Source organism: Ambystoma mexicanum, chromosome 5p (genome assembly GCF_040938575.1).
Source record: "Ambystoma mexicanum isolate Mex_15411 chromosome 5p, UKY_AmexF1_1, whole genome shotgun sequence".
Taxonomy (NCBI): domain Eukaryota; kingdom Metazoa; phylum Chordata; class Amphibia; order Caudata; family Ambystomatidae; genus Ambystoma; species Ambystoma mexicanum.
The window spans coordinates 203,614,387-203,629,465 of NC_090930.1; the positions used below are offsets into that span (position 1 = coordinate 203,614,387).

The 15,079-nt window shown below is 46.3% G+C and overlaps 1 protein-coding gene across 1 annotated transcript in view; it reads right to left on the minus strand.

Annotated features, from left to right (window-relative positions):
- COL4A5 (collagen type IV alpha 5 chain) overlaps positions 1 to 15,079 on the minus strand; it is a 568,084-nt gene that overhangs the window by 370,462 nt on the left and 182,543 nt on the right. Inside the window, exons 4-6 of the mRNA XM_069612627.1 lie at positions 5,142 to 5,186; positions 1,809 to 1,853; positions 1,631 to 1,693 (exon numbers count right to left, since the gene is read on the minus strand). Coding sequence (XP_069468728.1) covers positions 1,631 to 1,693; positions 1,809 to 1,853; positions 5,142 to 5,186 — 153 coding nt within the window. The remainder of the gene's footprint in view (positions 1 to 1,630; positions 1,694 to 1,808; positions 1,854 to 5,141; positions 5,187 to 15,079) is intronic.

Here is a 15,079-nt window from a genome sequence, read left to right on the forward strand (position 1 = left end):
TGCCCACTCAGCAGCACTGTGTAGGAATTTACAGATGTTAATGTCACTGTGGTGGGCCCAACTACATTAGCTTCAGGTACCACTAGTTAGACAATCCTGGCTACGCCTATGGGTGATGGTAAGGGGCAGCAGAGCTAACACACTGGGACGGTACATTTGGAATTACATGGAATGCAATAATGTATAAGTGGGGGGGGGGGTGTCTCACATGAGGGGCACCTAATCGACCTTGAGCAACCAAGCATTTACTTCCGATGGTGGCTTCTAGTAGCTTATGAGCTGGTAACTGCAATTAGTGAAGGCATGGTTGCATGTTGGCCCCACAATGTGCTCTGGCAGCCCTGGGGGAGTGCAGGAAAAGTGCCCCTGGTGTACCCCAGGCATATAATCTGGCAGTGCCTGGTCTAAGTGTCAGAGGAGGGCGGGCCAAAGGATTGGCCCATACCTGACCTTTGCACCAGACTATCCCCAGGATTCAGGTTATTGCCATCGATGCCTATTTTCCTTGCACTGCCTGGGGTCTCGTGGGTAGATGTATGCCGCTTCGGTCCCCAGTGGCAAGAGGCAGCATGTGCGGCATTGTGCGCTACGCAAAGCAGCAGACGCGCTCTCACTTGACTCTCAGGACTCGAATGCGGAGAAAACATTTGACCTCTGTGAACCAAACTCTGGAACCCCAAGCATTGGGCCTGCGCACATCCCAGGCAGACCGCTCAGAGAAATCCTGGTAAGTACCTGCTTTAGCTGCCCCTCCTCCCACCCCTCCAATCTTCCGTTCCTTTTCCTTAGTCTATTGCCTCGGCCCTTGGGCTGAGTATGTCTGCTCCATCATTCGCGAGCATTCACCACTGCTCCTCATCATTGGGATTGTAGCGCCTAGAGGCAAATGAGTTTGTGCTCTATTAATAAATAACAAATATATTTCGTGAAAAACTGAAGGGCTCCTTTCAAAAGAGCAGGGTGCTACAGCCGGTAGGATAAGTGTGGGGAGATCCCTAGGCGGGATCTTATGGGAGCAGCAAGATCCACCTAGGAGATCTGCTCATGGGCCCTGCTATGAAGTCAAGCTGTTTCCCAGAGGATTCATCTGGAAATCACTTTCCTCTAAAACAGGGATGTCCATCTCCAGGCCGCGAGGGCCAGAATCCTGGCGGGTTTTCAGGAGGCCCCTCATTAATATTCATGAGAACAAATTTGCATACATTTAGAATCATTGTATGCAAATGTATCTCATGAACATTAATGAGGAGTATCCTAAAAATGCAACATGTTTCCGGCCCTTGAGGCCTGAAGTTGGACAACCTGCTCTAAAACATCTCAGTGGGTTCCGATGTGCTTTACTCTAGCGCGGGGGTGACTTTGTCCTACGCAGACTACTGATATTGTGACAAATATGACTTTAAAAAAAATCTATAAACATCCTGCACATCTCTACATGTTGGATTTTGCAGAAAATATTGAATTTTCTTTTTAAACGAGTTCTGAGTACTCTAGTATCTGTCCAAGGTTCAGGGCGGTATATGCGTCAGTAAAATGTTGTTGTGGAAAATGTCATTCAACATATATCCCAAAACTGCAGATACTCAGAATGGTAGCCCACAGGAGCAGCAGTCATCGCAGCCAATCCTACCTTTGTTCCGTTGCATCCGGGGATCCCAGAAGGTCCTGGTGCCCCATCCTGGCCGGGAAGTCCCTTTTTAAAAGAAAACATCATTACAAGTCTGTTTTACTATACATGCAGATGTTCAGAAACACACTCTTACTGCACGGCAAATCAGCACACAAAAAAGTAGCAAATTGGTACATACCGGAAGGCCTGGTGTCCCCGGAAAACCAGGAAGCCCGGGTGGCCCCTGTAATGAAAACAAGATTCAAAGGTTCAGACTAACTCAGTCAGGCTCAGGGGTGTTCACAATGAGACTCTGCCATGCTGAAAACACTGGCATTCATGTGTGACCACCGCCCAGTGCAGATGGTGACATGACTAGCGTGGCCACTGCTCTGGAGTTACTAGCATTCAAAGAAGAGCGAGCCTGGCATAGTCTATACATATGCGATATTATCATGCTTTAATGTGTATTAACAGCACTATCATCATTATTATCCAATCCAAACTACTCTAGTAAAGAGAGCGGCATAGCCGGCGATAGGTGACCCACTCAGGATGGCGCAATGTACAAGAACATTTAATTCAGCTCCAGCTTAATGGAGTTTCTAACAATCTCATTGGCCATGTTCGACCTTAACCTTTCCGCTATCAGACCTACCAACGATGCCCTATTCAAGTTCTATTTCACAGAACATTTGTGCGTTGTTTTGTTCCATTTTAGACCAGCCCAGCAGCTAGTTCCTGCTGCTAGTACTCCCCCCGTTTACTATCACAATCTGTCCCCCACAATCCTAGAGTTCCTTCCATCCACTTAACGCTGCCGCCACATGATGAGACAACCACGCTGTCATCCCCTCAACTGTAACCCCCACCCGGCTTAAGCGTCTCCAACTCTGGTATATCTTCCAAGCCTTGGCCAATAGACTATGTTACAGGATCACAAAGCTTTGTGTTTGAACTTCCATCTCTAAGCTCACCGTTTCAGGGAACCGTATGGCTCGTCACGTTGCTAATGATGCCTTTTCTCCTGCCTTTGCAGCACCAATCAATTATAGCTTCTTTTCACAATCCTCCCCTCCTTTCAGTCCATTCGCCGCCCTTGGCCAGCGCCACTTTCCCTGAGGCCTGCTGAGTCAGCGAAGGGTGCACTGAGCTAAAACGTGGTTGTATACCCTCTTGAGTGGAAGAAATTCCATACAACCGGGTATTTGACCCATGTTTGGTCTCAGTAGAGCGGCTCCCACACTCCTTTGCAGTTTTGTAAAACTTGGGGTTTCACCCTAAGTAACCCAGGGTAATCCAAACGTGAACCCCTTGCTCACTGTGTCTTAAAGAGGCTCAGCTTCACCTCACTGACGAGGCCTGACTAGGCCGAAACATGTGTCAGGGTTTGCTGATGGTACTCTTGTTCAGAGGGGAATTGCCTGGCATTTCAGTGCTGGATTGCTCTTGTGAGTGGGACAAAGACTGACATGCAAATGGATATTTCTCCTCTGTGAAGGGAGCACTGAGCTAAAACGTGGTTGTAGACCCTCCTGAGTGGAAGACATTCCATAGAACAGGGCATTTGTCCCATGTTTGGCCTCAGTAGAGGGGCTCCCAAAACTCCCTTGTAATGCTGCTTAGTCAGTGGGTCTCACTTCATTGGGCTTTCTCTCTTTTTTAAAATGGAATCAGCATCACTTCAAGGTTTCCACCTTTGGTCACTCCGCCTTCTTCTTCTCCCGTCACTTCTCATTTACATTCATTTAAGATACTGAAGTGTCCAGGTGACGTCTTATACAGACCCGTCCCCTGCGGATCTGCTCCCGGCTTCTTATCACCGAGATGCATTTTGGCGTCTCATGTCCTACCTTTGCTCTGTTTACTAGAGTTACATAGGAAGGTATACTACCCTGTTGCCTTAAATGTGCAAATCCTCTTATGCCCACACTCTTCCAGGCGACTATCCTCCAATTGTTTTCTCCCTCTTTTTTGTAACGTAACAACCTTTTCCAATCCCCCCTGCTTCCCTTTTCTCCCATTGCAGAAGGGCAGCCTGATTCAAATCCACAAAAATGGATAAAGGCTGCTTAGTTTCCTACTACTAACTACTTGGGGCAGCCCATCTGTGGGTTATTCGTTCTTAGTACATCTTGGTCTGTTTGTGTCCGTTTAACCCATTGAAGGATCCCGTCTTCGCTTGGGCTTCCCCATGGCATTTATTCTCTGCTAGAGTCTTGGATTCTTTACTTTCTCATTTTGATTGCCAGATAACATCTCGACTTTACAATATTGGCCATTTGGGTTTAAAAAAAACACATTGACAGCAAGACTTACTAAACTAATATTTCCTCTTTTCTCAATGCTGCGACGGCCTCCACGCTCACCCAACTTTACATTCACCCTAGCAAAGAATCCTTGGGCACTCCCTCCTCTACTGCCACACTCATCAAGTGAACCCCTTGTGATTAGCTGAATGTGAGGGAGCAGAAGAACAGAGGTGAAAGCAGTGTCCATGGGAGGATAGCTCAGGGGCAACGCGCTTAATACCCAGAGGTTTCTAAGCGCAAACCCGGGGATCAAACCCGTGTTGCTCCGCGTCGTCTTGCTTCCAAGGCGAGCGCGTTGCCCCTGAGCTATCCTCCTGATACAATGACAGGCTTGCATTGTGCACCTGAAGCATTTAGGTCAAGAGGGTTCTTGGTGTGTCATAATAAGTGAACACTAGTTTGAGTTTGAAGGAATAAGTCTGGGATTGACGATGCTTAGGGAGAAAGTAATGTAACAGCCTGCTCACATTGGGGGAAGGGAGGAGGGTGGAGACAGACTTGCTATATGTAAATAATGCATACTATGATATGAACAGTCTTCAGACCCTGATGCAAGGTGATTTTTGTAATCAAACTTAATGGCACTCCATTGTATCAACACTGAATGTATGAGAAGCCGATTGGTCCCACCTGGATTTGAACATGTACCAGTCAGATTGCAAACAGATACCCATAGTGAATGTATTTAGCAGCCGAGACATTGCATCCATTTTCTTCTTCCTGCAGAGCACCAGGTGTAATTATTCTGGACCCCCATACCTCAGTTCTGGACAGAACACAACACTAATCACCTATCAGGTGCTTGGTCACATTATGACTAACTGTGGACTGGATTATTGCTTATCTTCTAGAAGCTAGTGTTTACTAGATTGCTCCAGAGGGCACTCTCGGGACAATAGCTCAGGGGCAATGCGCTCACCTTGGAAGCAAGACGACTCTGAGCAACACAGGTTCGATCCCTGGGTCCACGCTCCCTGGGTCCACGCTTAGATACCTCTGGGTATTAAGCGCGTTATAATTAACCAATTACAATTACACAACTGTGAGGTTGTGGTCAACAATGCCGACTCTGAAATATCGCATGAAGAGAACATTCAGTGCAGTAGGGGGCAGGTTTGAGGGGAGATAGAAGGTCTTGTCTAGCAAGAATAGAATGTTTGAAGAATTTGGCCGCCATGAGAGAGGTGAGCTGAACCTGCACACAATGTCACATCACTTACTCTGATTCCTTTGGGTCCAATTGGTCCAGTAACTCCTGAGTCACCCTACAAAAAAACACAATGAAAGAATCCTTTGTAATCCATGCAACTTAAAATTGTACACAAGCAGCACACAGATACATTTGCATATAAAGTAGATAGGAAACTACAGACTGCTCAGACTTGCTCAAATAGAAGTGTTAACCCACCCAGACTCGCACAGACCACTTACACCCAGTCATGGACACCAAGACCCTGTCATTAAATTCCAATCTGATGATATCATGTATACCTCATTCAGAACTAATAATGTTGACACAATTGCTTTTAGATGGATCACTGGTGAAACACAATGCAAATTAAATGAAGAAACTGGCAAGAAGAATACAGTGCCCCATTAGAGAGAAGTCCTCTTTTTGCAGGCATCGGATTTCAACAACAGGGCTTCGCTTTAATGGTTTTTCGATAAATGCAGTATTCGCAAACTGGAAGGGAGCTCAGGAAGCGTATGACTCTTGTCACTTTTGTTCTTCAGAAATTGAATCCAACATGCACTTCATCTTGATCTGTGAGCCGCCCCCTCCCGCCCCAAGTTCGAGATTCGGGTGATGAGAATCTCGATCTTCATGTATAAACCATGTATACATGTAATGCATAAATAACAGTACATACAGGAAATACATGAAAGCCATATATGATAGTTCATATGGGAAATGGCGAGCTGAAGTTTGTTCAGGTGAAGGGAAAAGAAGGAAGAATTATAAATGAGGAATGGGCTGAGTTTTCATTTTGGGTTGGTAGCTTTGAGACTTCACGAGGATAATGTCAAGTATATTTTTTAATTGCATGTGTTATTTATATAATTCATAATATCCTGAAGCCAGCCATCGCTCCTTGTCTCAATGCCTCTTTCTCATCACAGTCCCTCTACCTCTTCCTCGTCGCAGTCCCTCTTCCTCATCGCAGCGGCACGTGCTCATCTCTGTGCATCCTCTCGTTCCTCATCACAGCCTTTTGTCCTCTTCCTTGTGCCAGTCGCTCTTAATCTTACTTGTTGGGGCACAGCGGCAATTGCCACTGGTCTGGGGCCACAGCCCATGCACAGTGGGCCAAAAGAATGGGGAAGCCCCCGTTTGGCACAGCTGAAGGACACACATTAAATAACAGAAAGTAACATTGCCTATGCTATCAGAAGAAAAAGAAACAGAATTGCAGGTGGTGATAGCGTAACAAAACCCTTAAAATTCAGTGGGAAAACTTTAGTTAAGCGAGATATGCAAGTGTGGATTCAAAGCAACAAAAGCCCTGCGATTCAGTAGGTGTTGGAAGCTGCACTACTTTAACTATGAGGCCCCATTGTGCAGCCCTTTAGACGCTGATCACATCACAAATGAGATCACTGATTACATTACATATCACACCACGTTTGGATCACTGCCAAACTCGCCGTCCTGGTTCATCTTCCATGTGCTTTCTTTAACTGCTCTTCAATGTGCATTCTTCGTTGGGGTCACACCAAGCCAAACGCAGCCTCAGAAGTTGGATTGTGCGGCAGAGGACATTGGGGGAACAGTACATCAGCGGCCATGGCCGAGGAAACATGTCTATTCTTTTTGCTCCTCTGGCTCCAACCCTTGACCTGGAAATCTTCCAATCTTGATCAATTGTCCTTCCCAAGGGTCTGGGGACCCCATCTGCATCAGTCTGCCATTGCCTGAGCGCTCAGTGGTTGCTTAACAACATTCACACCAACCGCCTCTGGAAACTGCCAAAAGCATTTAGCAGAATTGGTTACTTGTTCCCAAGGTATCGCTCGCCTGACCCTCTGGCACAGCTGCAGGGCATTTTTGCTTCATTGTTTTCTTCATCCCGGGGTGAAACGTCTATTATTTGGTATCTAACGAAAAGCGTGCACCATACAGGTGAACCACGCAACGGCAAACACCTTGGAATTAGCTCTAGTATGACTACCATGTAGAGGAGCATCCGAATGCCTCTGCATGAAGTCCCGCCCCCCTACTGCCCATATGTTGGAAGCCTGAAGCTGCACCATGTTTGACACCAGTAGTTGTGACCATGACACGACAAGTGTTCGAGAAAAGGTATCCATTAAGAAAGCCATACCAGATGTATGGCCGAAGGGATAACAGTCTCTTGAAAGAGATCCCCGAAGGAATATGAAAATAAGAGAAAGAGAAGCTGGTGACGTCACACGAGGTGAGAGTGACGCACTAAGATGAAGATGGATGGACCTTATAGAAGCTGATGATGGCATAAGGAATCCAGTGAACGTCCTTATGAAGAAAGGAAGATTGCAGATGTGCATGATGCACTGCAGAAAATGCAAGTCGTTCAATGAATGTACAGACGCAGCAACACAAGTAGACCAAGTGATCATAGAAGCTGGCTATACGTAGTGAATAGACTGCAGGCGAAGCCGCCATTGTACAGGGTCTGGACATCGGAGAAAGAAGGATCGGGAGCTGTGTGCGTCGCAGCAAAGAATTAGCTGGAGATCGCGGACTTGAAGGGCGAAGCCGTTTGGCTTGGTATCAAAGTTGGAGCAAGCCAAGGCCGGTTATCTATCCATGAAGAACAGTGAACGTGAGAAGCTGAATAATCGCTAAAGGCTGCCTAGCAAGATGTGACCACCCACAAAGGCCATCCCCTGGCCTCACACTCTGTGTGGGTGGTACTTAAGTAAGGGGCTTTTTGCATCAGACTCACCCTAAGTGCCCCCGATATCCTCTCAAGGAAGCTTGAGGTGGCGTAGTAGGTCCCCATTTCAATGGAGCTCATGCCAGGGGAATCGGAATGGCAAAAATGTTAAACATTAAGAGTGTTTAATAAAGAGGGGTCCCTGTTAGGATCCCTGTAAAATTCACTCGGTGACTGTGTCCATTTTTGATCTAAGAACTCAGGGTGTAGCCCTCTCCTGTTATCATCAATGTTATTTGCAGGTGCAGCGCACCTCCATACCCGCGGGCCTCAGTGTGGGGCTGGTGGTTCCCATGGAGACTGTCCCTGATCCAGGGTAAGGGAGGTGGACACCCTTGCTTGGGCCAGGGCCATAAAACAGGGGCTACATATGTCCTAGTGGTTTAGGTTCACAGAGACTGTGTTATGTGTTGGCATTTGAGAGTTTAATGATTATTAATAACGTGTGCCTTACTGTCTGGTTCCTCTCAATTCCCACCCCTTCTCCCTATATGTAATGTCACCCAATAGTGGACTTACATTATATTAAAGGAGTGTGATGTATGATTTATGATAATTTAATGTATTTTTGTATATGCTACATATTGTACTGTGTGGTTCTGAAATCTCTCTTAACCAGATTACATACTTAGTTTAATAAGTACTTTTAGTAGACATAACACACAGTACAATACGTAGCGTATACAAAAATACGTTAAATTATCATAAATCATACATCACACTCCTTTAATATAATGCAGTGGATATAATCCTGATCAGCGGGCTGCAAGCGAAATACCTGGTAGGGAAGGCAACTCCACTCAGGAAAGGCCCCTCTTTATGCAAGGGAGCAGCTACAGCACGGGGGATAGTCTGAGGCCACAATTCAACGACCTGCAAAGTCCAAAGCTCCAATTTATGCTGCTGACCAATGAACTGGACAGGGATCCTGGGGTGCTTCAGATGGCTTCTAATGGTGGGCTTCTTGCACAGAGGTCTGGACTGGTTGGTCCACCAGTCACATGGTTGAAGCACCAACGAGTCTTCATGCAAGTGAGGCATGGTTCATAGGGCTTGGCTTTGGCAATGCCGATTGCCTTCAGCAGCAGTCTTCCAGGTCAATGTTGGGCGAGATGTCTCTTTTGCCAACTTCCCATCTATAGTTTCTATAGACCCCTTTCTTTTTGCTTTGTTTTTTAACCTGTTCTAAATTTTTGCAGGGAAGGGACGTCCTCAGCTTCACTTCCCTTGCATTTTGCTAATTTCTTATGGAGAAACTGATCAGTCCTTCAGACTATCAGTACTGAGAAACTATGTTTCCCGTTTATCGTTTACATTTTTGTAACTTTTTAACTTTGCACACAGCATCTTATAATGCAGAGCAATTCGGATGCTTTTGTAACACCCTAGCTTTTTGCAATAGAGATTTTCGGTTACTTTTTGATGTCCCTAAGGACAAGCTGCTCATAGTAGATATATTTTTACAATGTTTGTGTTATTTCTACTGTGTACATTTGCTTTTACTGTGTATGGCTACTAAACATGGCTAGTGCCCAGAAATGCCCATGCCATGAGATTTTCGCTTGTTCTTTGTCTTTATTATTCTTTGGCCTTATTCCTGCCTTGCCAGGTCAGGAAGTCCCTTATAAGGTCATGCACTTGCCCGGGAAAGCTGCTGCTTTCATGGGCTAGTTCCGCCTCAGTTTGTTTCCGGACCAGGAAAGGGGTGGGACTGTTTGGTCTTATTCTACAGTCATGGAACCAGAGTGTCTAGGTGCGCGGCATGAATGAAACTGATAGTTGGCCCTGATTGGACCACTGCTGGCTTTCTGAAGGGGGCAGATCCCTACCATTGGTGGGTTTGGACTTACTTCCAGGCTGGATTTTGGATAATAAGAGGACTCCTGCAGCTATTTCAGTAGATCCGTGCTGGAGCCAAGAATCCCTAGATGAACAACTGACTGAAGATCTGGAGAAGACTCCTGAGGAGGTCTGGCATTCCTTTCTAAGTCTGGCCCGATGAAGCCCTGTTGGACTACCTGATCTCTAAAGTCTCTGAGAGGTGCTCCAGCCCTTGGAGTAGTGGGACCAACTAGTCTCAAAACCTTGAAGGAACCAAGTGTCCCTGGACTACCCAGTGGACAGACCAGCTCCCTCGTGGGATACCTCACCGAAGCGTCACTGTTCTGTGGTTTAACCCAGAACTTTGATGGTCACCAGTTTGTGCTACAAGCCACCTCCCAGCCTCAAGGGACCCTGTTCTAGAGAAGCTTCTTGAACCGTGACTGGAAGGAGCCTGCTGTTGTCTGTGTGCGGAGGCCGTCACTGGGACATGCCTTCCTCCATCCTGTGTAGAGGCATGCATCATCGAATCTTGCATTTCTTCATCGCCAGGGGTTGCATCTTGCATCTGGACCTGACCAGAAGTATCTGTGTGCTTGCAGCTTCTGGGCACCTCTCATCAGCACCAATTGCAGGAAGTACAACCCCCAACAGCCGCCAGTCAACCCATCAAGTCATCTGGGAAAATCAGAGTCAGGGGGGTAAGTAAACGCAGAGCATCCCCCCCCCGCCCTCAATAGGATAACATTGGGAACCAGTTCCTTTGTATCCTAATATACCATTACACTGCCGTTTTGTTGTTGAACCTGGGTAGTATTTTCTGAAAGATAATAACACAATTCACTTACCAAGTGACATTGTTGAATATCTTCTTTGAATTATCACCAACACAAGTTCTGGGTAGAAGCATTGTGGCTCCGTGACTTTTGGGCACAATGCCCCTTTCTTCTTAGGGATTAGACAGCTGAAGTTAGAGGCATTCCCTTGTGATTTGGCCCCATCTTTACTGCATTCATTTTCTTACCTCCTGTGTTGATGAAGTCATTTGAATGCATTTTAAGAACCTATGGTGGATGTATATTTGTTTATCATACCTGCTAGGTTCATTTTTTAGTGTGTGTAAAAGGCCTAGAATACATATTTGTATTATTATACATACCTGTCTAAATTGAATTATTATGCACTATATTGTGTGGACCCATTGAGCCCTCTGACCCCACTCACACTTTCCTGAGAATAGCCGTGATTGCTCTCCATATTGGGTTCTGGCTAACCTCTCGGAGTTCCCCTGTTCACCATAACCAGGGTGGCCTCCTAGAATCTGCCCACTGGGCCATATTCTAGAAATATATCTTAGCTGTCATCACAGTGCTTTTCTTCCTTGGGTCTTGGCTCCAGTCAACAATCTGATAAACAGCTGCAGGACCCACTCTCTTATCCCAAATTCAGACTGGTGGCTGGGTTAAGGAGCTGCACCATTAAAATTGACCAGGGCTGTCTAATAATGGACAGCCTTTCAACTCATAACTCCCCAACAGACATCTGTGGCTGAAATGTGGCTATGGGCAAGGCAGTCCCATCTCCTATATCCCGTCAGGTCACACATACTTTCACTTTGCCTAGAATCCAAACGGGATTGCCCATAGGTTCTACCATCACATGGCACTTCCCGACCTGAGGTTAGGAAGACCAAAAAATAAACAAGATGGCAAAGGGGCAGGGTGAACACTTGTCATGGCTCTTTTAAGTGTATGCTAATGAAAATGACATATGGTAAGAAAATAAAAGTCCAAGTGTGTACAGGGAAAAAACTGGTAGAACTTAATATGCTGCCACCAGCCCTTCCCAGACAAATCAAAAAGGTGACAAGAATGTTATCACTGAAATAGGGTCCCATAGTCCCCTTTCCGCATGTCACTGAAAGGCAGTTTGTGCTTCGGTAAAACACAGGAATCCCCCTGCACTGGCAACCATAAGGGCTGACTATTGCCCCCAAAGTAGGTGAGTTGAGCAATTCAGTCCAGGGTTCAAGCCATATCAAATAGCTGGGGGTTTCCACTGAAGTCAATGGAGGTCTAATAAAAGAATATACTTTGTATATACTAGTGTAGTGTGTTTTATTTGGATAACTGGTCTCGGGAGGATAGCTCAGCAGCAATGTTCTCGCCTTGGAATCGAGACGACATGCAGCCACACAGGTTCGATCCCCGGGTCCGCGCTTAGAAACTTCTGGGTATTAAGCACGTTATAAATAACCCATCATATCATAACTGTGTGGACGAAGGGTACCTTTGTGTCAGCCTATTTCCACTCTCTGGAGATAAGCATACCTGCGCTGCCACACTTCCTACCATAGAGGGGGTTGGCTTCCCTTTTGGGTTGGGTGCACTGTCACTGCCCCAGGTTAAGGTTTGAGCTTGTAGAGCCTTGAAAGAAGGTTGTGAAGCAAATACCCTACCAGTTTCACACCCTTCACCAGAGGGCTGTGAAAAATCTCACAGACACATGCCAAGTGGGGAGCTATGCACACTTGTTTGAACATTGGGGATAATGCACATTGCTTACAGCCCATGCTGCATTCTGGCATGGGAGGGGGCTAACCAGGGATAATGCATATTGCTTACAGTCCATGTTGTATTCTGGCATGGGAGGGGGCTAACCAGGGATAATGCATATTGCTTACAGTCCATGCTGCATTCTGGCATGGGAGTGGTCCAACCAGGGATAATGCATATTGCTTACAGCCCATGCTGCATTCTGGCATGGGAGGGGGCTAACCAGGGATAATGCATATTGCTTACAGTCCATGTTGTATTCTGGCATGGGAGGGGGCTAACCAGGGATAATGCATATTGCTTACAGTCCATGCTGCATTCTGGCATGGGAGTGGTCTAACCAGGGATAATGCATATTGCTTACAGCCCATGCTGCTTTCTGGCATGGGAGTGGTTCAACCAGGGATAATGCACATTGCTTACAGCCCATGCTGCATTTGGGCATGGGAGGGGTCTAAACAGGGATAATGCACATTGCTTACAGCCCATGCTGCATTCTGGCATGAGGGTTGGGGGGTCTAACCAGGGATAATGCATATTGCTTACAGTTCATGCTGCATTCTGGCAGGGGAGGGGTCTAACCAGGGATAATGCACATTGCTTACAGCCCATGCTGTATTCTGGCATGGGTGGTGTCTAACCAGGGATAATGCATATTGCTTACAGCCCATGCTTCATTCTGGCATGGGAGGGGTCTAACCAGGGATAATGCATATTGCTTACAGCCCATGCTGCATTCTGGCATGGGAGGGGTCTAACCAGGGATAATGCATATTGCTTACAGCCCATGCTGCTTTCTGGCATGGGAGGGGTCTAAACAGGGATAGTGCACATTGCTTACAGCCCATGCTGCATGCTGGCATGAGGGTTGGGGGGGTCTAAACAGGGATAATGCATATTGCTTACAGTTCATGCTGCATTCTGGCAGGGGAGGGGTCTAACCAGGGATAATGCACATTGCTTACAGCCCATGCTGTATTCTGGCATGGGAGGGGTCAAACCAGGGATAATGCACATTTCTTACAGCCCATACTGCATTCTGGCATGGGAGGGGTCTAACCATGCATAATGCATATTGCTTACAGTCCATGGTGCATTCTGGCATGGGGGGTCTAACCATGGATAATAATGCATATTGCTTACAGTCCATGCTGCATTCTGGCAGGGGAGGGGTCTAACCAGGGATAATGCATATTGCTTACAGTTCATGCTGCATTCTGGCATGGAATGCCTTATTTCCTATTTTCCAGTGTGTCAATGTTAGCCACTTGATAGCTTAAAACTACTCTGTGCCGGTTAGGAACATTGCAATTTCTGTGGCCGATGGCTACACCAAAACAATGCTGGGCAGGAACAATCTGCTACAACCGAATTTCCTACACACAAATGAAAGTAACTTTATATTTATAGGCAGCAGGTCAGTCGCCCATAGGTTTTTAAATGAGGCACAACACCCTGGCTGCCCCACTGGGGACAAGCCATGACTGTCTACTCATCGAACAGGGACATAAAACCCCAATTGGCTTCCCACGAAAATGAGGCACACATCTAAGCCTCGTTACCAAATGAACTCGGGCACCGACATGCTTGGCTAGCCATCAAAATCAAGACACAAATCCATGCCTGGCTGTGCAGTAGTTGATGTGCAGCTTAAATGTATTCAAGGTGTGCAATCATGTCTCTGTATCCATGTGAAAAGGCACGTGTCTTACAACAGTACCTCTAGTCCAGGGGTCAGCAACCTTTGGCTCCCCAGATGATTTGGACTACAACTTCTCTTAGCCCCAACTCGCAAAGTCAATGGTGAGTGCCCCTAGGAGTTGTAGTCCAAACCCTCTGGAGAGCTGCAGGTGGCAGATCTGTGCTCTAGTTGAAACATGCCCGACAATAACCACCACTTCTTGTAAGAGAGGACTTATTAAGCAGCCTGAAATGGCTTGCTCTGAACTCAACACAAAATAAATTAATATCAGACGGTTGTTTATCACCAAGGGCGATCCTCAGGAATTCTGCTTTTTATCCGACAAGGTTTCCCATTTAATTTATGCAAGGCACTTTCGAGGCTTAGTTCATTCCTACTGCTCTTTCTTAAGACTGTGCTTGTTAAAGAGCTTCAGTAAGCTAGCAGCTCAGGGTTATTTAACTCACTGTGCAAAAGCCATTACAAGAGGTATTGCAGGGTCCAATGGGGAGCAGGATACCTCGTTGGAGTTCCCTCTCTCCAAGGATCAAACACTCAGGGTTCCTCCAGGCAGGGAAATTGACATCCGGTGGGCTCGGGTGGGTGAACCAAGGGATAGCATAATTTTTTCTCTAGATGGCGGAGGTCCCACAGACTTTTGATTGTGCAGACGGCAAGGTCAGTGTTTTTTTCTATAGGTGACTATGTATTAACATATTAACATATCCAATATAAAACAATTTTACTGCAATAACGAGACAGTACAGACAACTGGACATGTGCTGATTGCATCTGTGTCTTATCAGACAATTGTGCATGTCATTTACAAGTGGCTGCATGTTAGTCATTGTGCACATGTTCTGCATGTAAAGTATAGCAGAGCCCTCAACTGTAAACACTTACCCTAGGGACTAATAGGCTATTTATAATACCCATGCCTGCTCTTGCTCTGCAACCCATAGAATACAGAGGAGTCCCATGACAATGTGTTTCTGCTGTCACATAGCGACTCATGTAGCAGCCCTCCCTGCACCATAGCAATATGGGCTACATGACTTTAAATGGTTTAACCTGGCCATCTCTGCTAATCACAAATCCTAATGATTGTTTGCACTCATTGTATTGCTCCTTTCATTAACATGTTTGCACAGACTACGGTCTTCTAAAGGACGTTCTTCCACTGC